Source organism: Phodopus roborovskii, unplaced genomic scaffold (assembly GCF_943737965.1).
Source record: "Phodopus roborovskii unplaced genomic scaffold, PHOROB, whole genome shotgun sequence".
Lineage (NCBI taxonomy): Eukaryota > Metazoa > Chordata > Mammalia > Rodentia > Cricetidae > Phodopus > Phodopus roborovskii.
In genome coordinates this window covers 30,271,653-30,284,754 of record NW_026126470.1, presented here as the reverse complement: position 1 = coordinate 30,284,754, position 13,102 = coordinate 30,271,653, and the positions used below count along the sequence as shown (strand labels likewise).

General features: G+C 42.5%; 1 protein-coding gene across 1 annotated transcript in view; it reads right to left on the bottom strand.

Moving 5' to 3' along the window:
* Ttc3 (tetratricopeptide repeat domain 3) overlaps positions 1-13,102 on the bottom strand; it is an 85,344-nt gene that overhangs the window by 62,597 nt on the left and 9,645 nt on the right. The window contains exons 2-10 of the mRNA XM_051191923.1: positions 12,429-12,583; positions 12,073-12,115; positions 11,540-11,690; positions 11,019-11,106; positions 9,293-9,346; positions 8,398-8,518; positions 6,571-6,656; positions 5,297-5,391; positions 4,111-4,173 (exon numbers count right to left, since the gene is read on the bottom strand). Of these exons, the coding sequence (XP_051047880.1) occupies positions 4,111-4,173; positions 5,297-5,391; positions 6,571-6,656; positions 8,398-8,518; positions 9,293-9,346; positions 11,019-11,106; positions 11,540-11,690; positions 12,073-12,115; positions 12,429-12,572 (845 nt within the window). The 5' untranslated portion in view covers positions 12,573-12,583. The remainder of the gene's footprint in view (positions 1-4,110; positions 4,174-5,296; positions 5,392-6,570; positions 6,657-8,397; positions 8,519-9,292; positions 9,347-11,018; positions 11,107-11,539; positions 11,691-12,072; positions 12,116-12,428; positions 12,584-13,102) is intronic.

Sequence of the window (13,102 nt, the reverse complement as noted above, 5' to 3'; positions counted from 1 at the left end):
CTCAGAAACTCAGAAAACAAATCGACAGGACTTAGTCTCTCTGCTGGGAAGGAATACTGCAAGATAGGAAATTAAATATAAAAAGGTCAAGGATTTCTCAAAACAAATTAGAGTATCCAGGGATACATGTCCCCCATCTCCTGTTACATTCCCCTTAGCAATGCTCATTATAGCCGAGAAGAATTCAAATTTCCCACATATGAGCTCTACAAAAATTAGTGAGGCAGAGTAGGCAACGTCTGCTCGTGTGTACATTACTTAAGCTGTTGTAACCACCTACAGTAGACGCGTCTGATTCCTTTCCCTATAAACAAACCTGAAAGTCTCTGGTTAATTCAATTACAGCTGTCATTCAAATAATGCCTATGGTAATAAACTGAGTATTGTACAGTGAGCTTCTAGAAGGTCACAGTAAACTAAAATCTCTTCCAAGCAGGAGTCCTGGGTTCGGGAAACACATTCCCTAAGCCCCAAGCACTCCACGGGGGAAGATGGAGCAGCAGCAGCCTGAGGAAGAGTTAAGGGCACAACCCCAGCTCTTTACTTCATGCGAACAACATCCAGCCCAGGGGCTATCCTGGCTGTTGGCCTCACCCGTGTCCTCTCCATGGTCCCTCTGAGTGACAATGTTTACTTCAGCACTAGAACCACAGGTCCCTGGGCCACCCTGGGATGGAGCGTCAGCTTCCCAGCTCTGGCCTACTTCTTTGTACCACTAACCATAGCACGGGCGCGTCTCTCTTGCTTCAAGAGCATTCCTCGTTTTGACCTTCATTGTTTCGCTTCTGTATTTTCCCCTTTTATGAGCATTTTAAATTATATTCGCTTTACTTTTTATCAAAGATTTCAAGTACACCATTCGGAGAACACGACATTAACACGAAGAGCACTTAGGCAACAACTTAGCGAGAAAGGAACATTTTGTCACATTCGCTCCTGTTATTTCTGCAGGGTTGTTACAGCGGACACCTACTGTGCCACGGCTCCCACATCCCCTCCTTCTCTCCCCAGAGATAGCCACTCATCTGGTGTACAACATGCGCACACATTTGAGAAACACTTGAAATTCATACTTCATATTAACATGAATATGCACATTATTTCTCATGACTTCCGACAGTATATAAAGGCATCACACTGTACAAATCATTCTGCAACTTGCTTGACACTCCAACATCGCACTCATTTTAAGTGCTATTTAAAACAACGTTGTATGAATATACCACAACTCTTTTATCCATTCCCCTTGTGATGGACACTGACGCCGTTTGCACGTCTGAACTCTTACAAGCACTGCTACGTGAAGGCTTGTGCACGTCTTCCTGGACACGCATGTGATCCTAGGCGTGTTCATCTTCACCTTGGCAGACTGCTCCACAGTGACTGTACCAATTGACACCGTCCAGCCGAGTGTCAAAGCGTCCTTTGTTCCACATCCTCTCAAATACTTGGTTTTACGAAGGGTTTAAGTTTTTGTCAATCTGATGGTGTGAAAGAGAAACTTGTAGCTTTTAATCTGCATGTTCTGTAAGGATAAGCAGGTCCTCATGCATGTGTGACTGTGTGGATCGTGTGCTTTAAAGCTTTTCCAACGTTCACATTCCTGTTACGCTCTACTGTGTCCCCTCTCCAAGGTGAGGACAGTAGAGCGCATACCCAGAGACTGCTCCACGCTGGCCGCACCACTCCCGTAAGCGACCCGGCCACCGCAGGGCCTCCCTGCACCTGCCCCGTTTCCTCAGGTGCAGGGGACACCGGCGACCGCCTCCCATGGTAGTGAAGGTTTCCAGGAAGAAATATGTATAAAGTACTCAGGGCGGAGCCTGTCGTAAGAGCTAATGTACGTATTTTTACCTTTATTTGCCTGTTATTTTTTTAAAGGGAATGTTTTCATTTTCTAATATTTCAGATTAAAGTATTTTGGAATCACTTTGCTTTTTACATTTATTCAAACCTTTAACCTTTTCATTCTATTTCTTTCCTAGCTGCATGTCTGCTTTTTTAAAATAAACAGGAAGTCTGGCCTTGAGGACAAACAGGGACTGCATTGTCTCCTAGAGTCGGCTCGTGGACACTTTACTCCAGCTGTCCCTGCAGCTGCTTGACCAGATGCCCATGACAGATGTGGCTGGCAGTCACAGGATGTGAGACTTCTCCTACACGCAGGCACATGGCGATCACAGGCAGCGTACCCTATGTCCTACCGTCCACTCGCTGCGTCAGGAGGGACAGACCCTGAAGGCCTCATCTCCACAGTACTGGCCACAACCATGGAAGCAGCATGCGGAGACGAGAGGAGGCGTCAGCAAACCCAGTGTGGCATGGCTTTACATGTTACCAGTGACTCTTCAGGTACACTGAGCCTGTACTGACACCGATGTGTTCACGCTACCAGCGGCTCATCAACAGGGTGCACGGATAGGCTCATCGTCCCACCCTCACGCTATCTGGAGGAGGAGTCTCTACCCTCACCTCTTGTTACAGCGGGGGTTTAGGAAGTGCTTCCCCCTGTCTAACTTTCAAAGACGCATAAAAAGCAGAATCACCCTGATTTGCCTCTCCGCTCTCGGAGCTGGAGAGTACACGACCCTCTGCCTGGCGAGATTTCACCTGGAGACCTCAGTTTTCACAAGACGCTAGCCAAGTCATAAACCTATTCCTCTGTCTTGAAAAGATACAAATTCACCTTCACACAACACAGAGTATCTGGTAACTCTGGGCCTAGCCAGAAACAATAACCTAGACATTTGTAGCTCATTTCTTGTCAGAACCAGTTGAGGACAGTGGTATTGATGGAAGACTGTGTCAAACCCATCCATCCATTCCTCTAGTCTAGATAGCCTCGGATTATCCACGGCTTAAGCCATCTAAAAGCTGCATAACGTTAATACAGCGGTATTCTCCAAGGTGGTTGGATTACTGGTGATACTTATTTTCTTCTTTTTAAACTCTTGTATTTTCCAAATTTTCTACCATGAGAATGTGTTCTGTTTATAATAAAAGAGAAACACAGTAAATGTTACTTTTTTACGGCTGCACACTTGGAAGATACTACACCCCCCCACCCCCACTCCCCCACACCCTCAGAGCCTCTGTTTGCATGACTTCATAGAAAAGCTTAGTTGTGAAACCCCAAACTGCACTTTCCAGAGATTTTCCTACCATAGTTTCTGGAACATTCCTCACGTACTTAACATTAGCAGTGAACCATATGACAATCTCTAGGTTAAATGTGAAGAGAACACTTTCAAAAAAAGAACTGCTGTAAAGTTTTCTTTATGAATAAGGAGAATCTCGTGACTTTTCAGGGTTTTCTTTTTTATTTCAGGCAACAGAAAGTCAAAGGCAAAAATGCATTAAAACTGGCATCAATGAACACGTTGGCCAGGCAGCCTTGCTCTGTGGGTCCCAGGCTCTGACTTGGTTTTCTAGTCCCATGTGTTTTGAGTATCTTCCTCTGTACGGATGTGGTTTCAGACCCACCCACTTACAATAAGGCAGGGCATAATTGAACACAACAATCTACGCTGTTTAATATAAACACTTATAATTTATATACTAAAAAGTTTTTAAATGAAGGACAATCACATCACAGCAGAGTACCTTCTCCCCCCAGTCTTTCTCAACTCAAAAGCAAATTTCAAATTCAATATAAGGAACTAAATTACAGGTCTATCCCATTAATACCATTAAACTTCTACGCATTTTTTCACTTATGAAAATAATTACTTAATTTTATATAACAAGACAAAGTGAACAGCAGAAATACACTATGCAGATGTGACAGAGCAGAAGGATGGAATGTATTATAAAAGTTATGAAATGTAGATGTCGCCAGCATGATCTGTGTCTAAATCTTAGCATCACCGCTCACTAGCCGTAGGAACTGCCCATGAGTAAAATGTGGGAAATAACGTTAACATGCCTACTAAGGGTGCTGTGAGACTTAACATGTGACAAATGCTTATATTCTGTCATTCTTTTACCCATTTAACTATTTCAAACAAAGAACTATCAGGGGTTTTCTTGCTATGTGCAAGATATAAATGTTTCCCTAAAATAGGTATTGGGCATAATAATTCAGTAATTAGATCACTTTAACCAACTTACCTAAACTGTCCCATACGAAGAAAACAGAGAGCCCGGTTACCATAAAGAAGATGGTTTTCAGGTCTTAAAAAGAAGTAACATTTAGTCAGTAAATCATTACATCTGCAACAAACTTTATAAATCATTAAAAACATAAGACAAAAAAAAAAAATCTTAAAAACTTTACAACTGTGTTTCAGAACAGAAAGAATATAGGATCTAGCACCTTAACTGACTGAAATCCAGGGTTTTGCTGTCTTAGTACCTCGGTCAAAACAAATGAAGATAATTACTGACACATCTATCTACCTCACAGGACTATTTTGAGAACTGGGTAATACCATCCATTATTAAAAGGCTGGCCAACTACAAAGCATGCCACTGTGGAAGACAAGATGACTTATGTAAGTCAGGACGGTGACACTAACTACTCAGACAAAAGAAACTTGTAAAATTCGACAGCAACAGTAACAGGTAGATATTTTCGAATTTCGTTAATTTTCATTGTCTGATTCTGCAGCCTTTAGGTATGACATGTGGACTCCCTCAATCCATGTGAAGAACAGAGTAGGAAAGGGTGCAGTCTACAGGGCACCCCTAAAATCTGCCACAATATAAGGTGCCCAGCTCAGATGAGCAGCAAGGAAGAGTAAGATAGACCTGGAGGAGAGCCACGAAGATCCAGCACCGGAGTGACGTGTGCAGAGACTGTGTGCATCTGACCTCTCAACAACTACAACTATCTTTTTGTAACACTCCCAAGAGTTGGGCAGTGGAAAAAGCCACACTTTAATCCCGGTACTCAGGAGACAGAGGCAGGCAGATCTCTGAGTACAATACCAGCCTGGTCTACAGAGTGCACACCAGGACAGCCAAGGGTATGCAGGGAGAGCCTGTCCCAAAACAAACAAAAGTTCCCCCAAGAAAGCAAGGCTTCCTAGACGGTAACATCTTACGTATGAGGCACAAACACCCCTCCCTACAGTCAACTAATAGTACCGAAGGGACAGTCCATACAAAAGGAAATTCAGACATGGAGGCGGCCCCGCTGGGAGAAACTCACAGCCTCTCCTGATGTGCTGGTTCACATACTCAGGCTGTCAGCACAGCTAATCCCACAGATAAGGAAACCTGCTCTGCGTGGCAACATTCTAACCCATCTACCACGTAAAAGCCTCTTGTTTTTATTGTTCTCCTGTGCTCTTACCTATATTCAATGGCTCTGGTGTAAAAAATGACAGCTAAGTCAAATCTTTGTTTGGAAAACTCTTCATTTCCTCTCATTTTCATCAATTCTCCTTCCTGAGAAAGCGAGGGGGAGAGAAGGCCCATCAGTCGCCTCCAAAGACACTCGGGAACCCAACACCCAGGAGAAGGGCATCTCGGTTTCTGTCCTTGCGGTCAGGGTCCCGTGCGGTCATTTACACAGAAAAAGAGAATGTGGTCTCTAGTACTTTGATATATTCCATCAGTACTGAGATGGCATTCATGGTTTCTGCATCGGCAATCATGTACGTTTTTTGTCATCATCCCCTAAAATACAGTACAACGAAGTACACAGCATTGCACTGTGCAATAAGGAGTGAGAAGGAGCATGCGTTTATTACCTTGTATGCAGTGTATGCATCTGTGTACATGTGTTGGGAGGTGTATGTGCACATGCCCGGGTGTGTGTGTGTGTGTGTGTGTGTGTGCACGCATGCGTGTGCATGTGGAGGAGAGCACAGGCATGGTACCCTCCTTTACATCTTTCCACCTTATTCCCTTGAGACAGCGTCTCCCAACATATTATAAAACAATTTTCTGTCATGTGTAGTACTTTACAATAGGCAACGCTTACAAAAACGTTACCCATAAGGTATAGTGATCTAAAAATGAGATATATGGTAGAACTGTAGTTCTTGGTTATTAGCAAGTGTAGTATTATCTAATAATCCTTGTTATATATACAAACCATATATAAATCATTGACTCACAAGAATGTTGATTAACTGCTAAGAATAGCATCAAAGGTCAGCAAGAATATACATAAAAGATGCTACATGTATAACCAAAAAATTTTTAACTCTAGATACTCATACTTTTTAATTGAAAAAAACTATTACTAACGACTTAAATTATAAAACTTTACAGAGCATTAAACATCTCCTAAATAATTTTTTAAGCTTGAGTTAAGCTCTGAGTGAATCATGACACATGGTTGTATCTCAGTAAGGGTTTCACCAAAGAAAATCACATTTCTTCAATGTATTACATGTCTGATTTTTAAAAAAATTCTAATTTTTAAATCAACAGAAAATTTTGATTGAGATAATATTTCTTCTTAAAAAAATTTAAATCAAAATTCCTTAAGTTTTCCTTAAGCATGTTACTTTAAAGCAGTAGTAGTTCCATATTTTACTTTCTACAGTATTATTATTCATGACTATTAGATGTTTTAACAGACAAATCTAAAATATATTTACTGTTAAGTATCCTTACCTTCACACAATGCATACAACTGTTCCTTCTAAATTCCTCAAGCAAGTTGCAATTCTCAGTTACGACTTTAGTAATATGGTACTTATCTGAGATTTGTATCGGGAGAAAGAGAAAGGGAATATTAGTTTTAAATTGGTATTGGTGATATTCTAATTCTTGGGTTAAATAGTAAGTCTACTATGTTTGTTTTATTATTAAACATTTTAAATAGTTTGTGTGTTTGGAATCTTACATATGTATTAACTATTTAAAGGATAAAAAGGTGGGGCTGGGGATGTAGCTCAGTGATACAGGAAGCACCTACACATTTATCCTCTATCAATCAAACAAACCAGAAAACCACACATTGCTTTGTGAATAAAATCTGCTTTTATTTCTGGCAATTCAATGTTATTACTGGAGTAATATTCTTCCTTCTTTCATAACATACTTGATTAGGGCTGCTAATTACCAAAGCCAATTCAACAAACAGTATCAAGTACTTTCAATGTGCCAGACAGAATGTTCAATAGAAATGTGTAAAACTAAAAACCTGGAAAACTACTTTCTAAAATGTACTTACTGTAACAAATCAAGTATTTAAAAGGCTTTATTTAATGACTTCACAAAAAAGTTAGTGAGAATTATTTCAAATACTATTTCCAAAAAAACTTAGTAAACTAATAAAAATGCAATAAACTTTGTGTTTACAGGTTATCAAGCCTCATTTTCTGTACTCTAGGCTATGATATAAGAAGGATTTTAAATTCTTATTTAAAAATTTACTACACCAAAATTATAGTTAAGCTTCTATCTAACCAATCATTAATTTCCACGGTTAAAGATATACTTAACATGTAACATTCAAGCAAGATCTGGGACAGTCACCAAACAGAGTATTAGAAGACAGAGTGAGTTCTTGTGTAGAGTCTAGTGCTCATTAGACTGAAGGAAATCGTTCTCAAACTTCCTAGTGCTGTGTCCCTTTAATACAGTTCCTCATGTGTGGTGACCCCAATCATAAAATTATTTTCGTTGCTACATAACTCATTTTGCCTACTGTTATAAAGCACAGTGTAAATACCTGATACACAGATGCTCTTAGGCAACCTTATGAAAGGGTTCTGACCCCAAAGGTGTCACAACCCACGGCTCTAACCCTCAGATCCCGACTTCACTACCGAAAGCGAGAGCAGCTAACCATGAGAGGCACTCAGTGATGAGCGCACACTGCGCCCTTCCCTGTAGTAACAGACCCTCAAACTGTGATGAGAGCAAAACCCTTCCCTGTGATAACAGACCCTCAAACTGTGATGAGAGCAAAACCCTAAACATTCTGCATGCAACACACCTCAGTGTCCAGCAAGCAGGCCAGAAGGCTCTGTCTCTATCTACTTACAGCATTTAAACCACCTGACAACACATGCTCTTCTCAGTGGAGGTGACAAGGAGGTAACAGGACCAAACGTTTCCTGTCCTCATAAAAACCCTGCTGATATGCAAATGCTTGCAGTGAAATGTGAGTGTAAGACAGGCAGCTCCATCTTATTCAAGAGGAATGGCTGCACCAGGAAAACGAGAATCATGTTAGCATCTGTGTCTTCAGACAGTAAAGAGGATCCCAGCTGTGGGCTCTTTCGACAGGCCAGCCCGGAAGCAGCAGCTTTAAGAGCATGATGCCACACAGCCATCAAGACAAGAAGCAGAGAATAAACAACTGCAATGCTAAATTCTCTTATCTGAGCATTATACCAGAAGAAACCGTTTAACTATTCCTAAGGCAAAGCAAGCGTCATCTACGTGTTCAGCCCACCTTCCCAAACTCGCCATTCAAGCACTCATACTTACATTCGGTAAAGAAAAGACTTAGCATGGGCCAGCAACTGTCAACCGATCCTAGTTTAGGGAGAATTGTTATATCACCTGTGTATTTTATCCAGTTTAAAGCTTCTTCCATTGCCAAGATTTTCTGTTTCAAGAGAGGAGTGAAGAGGGGATGTGGGTATTAATTCTAAACTTACGTGGCATTATGAATTCACCCTTGTCTTATCTTCACTTCCCTGCATGTAATGGAAAACACCCGGGCGGACTCTCTTAGGCCACTATCGCAGATCAAGAATGTCTCTGCTATGGTAACAAGCATGGCCCTTGGCTGCCGAGGGAGCAGTACTGTAGTAGCATAGGGGCAGATGAGAGGTCAAGAGGGACTCATCCTGAGCACAAGGCCTCAGGCACAGAGCAGGGTTCGGAACAGGGTCCCATGACGAGGGTATGGCAGAGCAAACAGGCCATCAGTGCAATGGTGCTACTCATCAGGAGTTCACAAGCATAACCTGAAATAACTTCAGAAACTAAGTGGCTGGACTGTCAATCTTGATACTGGGCTTGAAGGAACTATACAGACATTCCTGTCTCCAGTAACACTACAAATACTTATCTTTGCACCTGAACATTACCTAACAATTCTAAAAAAATAAAACCAAGGACTTAATTTCATTGGAGGAATACATGTTAGGCAAGTAATCTACAGACAAAATGAGTAACTTGTGAAAGTCTTCAAATTATACTATAGGTACGGCAAAAAGAGGTAAATCTGTAAGATTATTTTTATAATTACAGAAATTGGTATTACCAAATACTACATGTTAAAGGCTGGGCTATGGAGTCCTTCCCCGGGAAACATGCAAAGAGACTGACTATCATTCACTCACAATGGGTGTGCTGGGTTGCCATTAACACTTACATTTTCTATTTTATAACCAATTCTCAATAAGCCTTCAATAAGGAATGAATCATTCTGCAAAATAAAGAAGAACAAAAACCACACATTTTTCTCTGTTCTGTCAATTTATTTGAGGGCTGCGTTGGGGGTGGCATGTGTGTTGTGTGCACATGTGTATGTGCACATGTGTGCATGTGGAGGCCATAAGTTAACAACACACATCTCCCCTGACCTCCCCTCCTGGTACAGGGAGGAAGGTCTCTCACGTGAGCCCAGAGCTCGCTATCCCACTATGTGGCCAGCCAGCTCGCTCGGGTGATCCCGCCCGTCCTCTGAAGCGCCACGGGGTGGCCACCCATTCTCCCAGCCACCACTTTTTACACGAGTGCTCGAGTATGTACCTAAACTTCGGTCCTCACACTTGCATGGCAAACGCTTTACCCACTGAGTCATCTTCCCAGCCTAGGAACTGAATTTCTGACGAAAACAAAAGCCCTACATTTTAGTAGTCATGAGCTGCACACCGCCTCGGAATTAACAAGGAAGCACAGGTAGGCCAAACGTCCCCTGAGACGGTAACAACCCTGAAAAGTTACCACCCACGCTACACTGCCCTGTCTGTGATTTCCCAGTGCGCGGCTCACAAGCCTGTGCTCACGCCTGAGAAAAACCTCCTGCACTGTCACTGTGCAAGTATGGCCCGCGTGGTCAGATACACCATGTGGTATTTACCACTGGGTATTTACCACATACAATACAATGTTTACAACTACTTTAGAGTACTCACTCACCAGAAGGGAGGTCACTGGTCTCACACAACCACGTTTACCGTCTCTAGTTTACAATGAGAGGCCTAGGCTTATCATCTTGCTCAGATTGCTTAAACGCAATCTATGAGATTCATACAACAGGGGGACTAGCTAATGACCCGGTCCTCAGCATGTACCCCATCACTAAGCGATGTGTGACTACACCACTCACACACACAGCACAGCACTTGCCACCAACACTGGCACGGTTCCTTTGTCTGTCCCCTTACCATCCTAAGGCAACTCAGAAATGCTCCAGCTTTTAACTAGAACGGAATGGATAAGCCAGGCAGTGGTGGCACACGCCTTTAATCCCAGCACTCGGGGCGGAGACAGTTAGATCTCTGTCAGTTTGAGGCCAGCCTGGTCTACAGAGTACATTCAAAGGACAGAAAAACCCTGTCTCAAAAGAATTATATATACTGTATAGCATAAAATGTGCAGATTTTTTGAAGTTCATTGCACCTAGACTTTTAATAAAGGTATGTACATCGGCTGTGTGTTAGTACAGCTGATTTGAGAAGAAACGCCTTCTCCAAACAAACATAAGCTTTAACCAGAACTGTACCAAAACTGCAACAACCCACAACGCATAGCAGAGTGCCGCCTCAAGTCTTCCCTGACAGACTCTCCACACACAAGCGTCACAAGGTCACCGTTGGCTTCAGAGGCGGCATGTGCCAGGGGCCGCATTCATTCAAGATCAGGTCCAGCTTCCATCCCTTAGCAAGACGCAGCAAGAGGCCTGCTCTATCGCTTTCCGCCTGTGAAAGTCTCTCACTGACTCTGGAAGTAGGCTGGTGGCCAGCGAACCAGTGCCCTCTCGTCTCCCCCCCCCTCCAGTGTTGAGGTTACAGGGTCACGCTTTTCACGGGTGCTAGGGTCCCGTATCAGGACCCACGTCCACACAGCCAGCACTCACCCACATCTACACTTACTGCAACTTTCTTTGCCAAATCCACAATGTCTTCCATCAACTCAAGATGCTGTAATTTCTTCAAACTTATTTCAGCGGCACGAGAACGGCTTAAAGACAATTTTTTTTTTTTTAAAGATTAGGATCCCAAATGTACTTCCTTAATGAACGTTACACTTTACATGAACTTTATATTTATAGTTCTCCTTAAACTATGTGGAAAGGTCGTTTTCTTTATTCTAGGTAACAGTATATCCGGTGTTTGGTTCACCAGACACTGCACCTTTTCCTCTCTAATAAATAAGTTTATTAGTTTTCTTACTCAGCTTCAAGTTTACAATCTATTCCTTTTCAGGTAATTCATTAAAATGTTATAATTATCCATTTATATTCAAGTCCCAAGTCTTTGCTTTTTCTATCCAATTAAACAAACAAAAGATTAAACAGCATTCAAGAGGCCCAGGCCTTCCCACCGCACCAGGGGACTCCTCAATACACTGTGCTGTCAGAGTTCTTAAAAATTATTATTACACAGTAACTTACGTGGCTTCCACACAGGGATGCAATCTTGATATTATAGAACTGTGTTGTTGTTGAAAAAGAAGTGGCCAGAAGATATATAGCTTAATGGTGTCACAGTAATCTTGCAGGATAGAAAGTGGCTTACTACACCATATATTGCAGATGTCATACTCTTAATTAAAATTAAGAAGTTTAAAATTAGTATTTTCAAATGAATCATTATCATTAATAGGGAAAAATAAAGTAGATACAGGAAGGTAGAAACTAAAGAAATAAAATACTTAGTCTATTAGATATTAAAGAATATTTAAGCAATGGGTGAACTCCAACTTAACAAAAAGATTACAGCTTCCAGTCTGAGATGACAGGCAGCCTCAGCATGTTGATCAAAGCGGGCCTCAGCCTCCTTCCCACGTGCTGGGATTACAGGCCTGCCTCATCAAATCAAGCTAAAACACATCTTAAAAGATGAAGGATTATGTTGCTGTGACAGACGGACAGAACATCCCTTTACGGTCTTCAACAAATTAACATTAAAGTGTTAATGTACTCACCTAAATTTTTCTCACTTTGGGCATAATCTTTATATTGCATACCCTAGAAGAAGAAAATTATTCTGGTTTTCATCTAATAGAACGTGTGAGTATGTATGACCTGTGTTCTCTGCACCCTCGTGGGGTTTACGCTGTCTGTCCCTACAGCTTCTCAGGTGCTGGGTTATAACCTCCAGTCAAGAGAACTACTTCTCCACATCACACCCTTCTCTTGAGCTGCTACTTCCCTTCCCTTCTGGATTCACCTGCTCAGGGGCATGTGTACTTCCTGCCCACACTCATAAGCCACAGTCGTCCCTCTCGGTAGGAAGCCTTTGGGACACAACTCTTCCAACAGAAAGCAGGTGCCTACTTACCACTCTATCGTAGTAAAGCTGGGTCACTCGGACATAGTCATCAGTGGTAAAGTCGGGGGCACAGATACAGTCATCCTCGTAAGGGTAACCTTCCAACAACCCGTCATCTGCCAAAGCGAAGTCTCCCTCAGAAAAACCATCCATGCTGCACAGTCCTAAGGAGACAACACACATGCAGATCAACCGTCGCTTCGGGGAACACGAGCAGCAGCAGTTTCTCTGTGGGACATCGGAGAAGTACTGGGGGCCTGCATCCTACGCAGCAACTCCAATCAGAGCACTACGGTCTGGGGAACCTCATCCCTAATCCACTGCTCATTGTCCCCACACTTCTCCACACATCTAAGGGCATCTTACTCCGCACGTGCCTAGCAAACTCTGTCTTTAACAAGTGCTTGCTGAATGTAAAAAGACATTATTATCCTGCTGTGTACTTACTCCCTATCGGCTACACGCCACACCCTAAAACATACCATTTCACAGCATACAAACTGCTATAGCCTCAAACCGTCCTGACTCCACCGAGAAACCATTTCCTGTTAGCTGCGCATAGGTTCCCGGGTCCTACTCATCTCTCAGTAGTCTCTGTCTGGGGCAGAGGGCAAAGTTGGAGTGGTTCACCCTGGCGCCCTGACATCCATGGCCGCATCCAGGCCTACCATCCCAAGACTCCT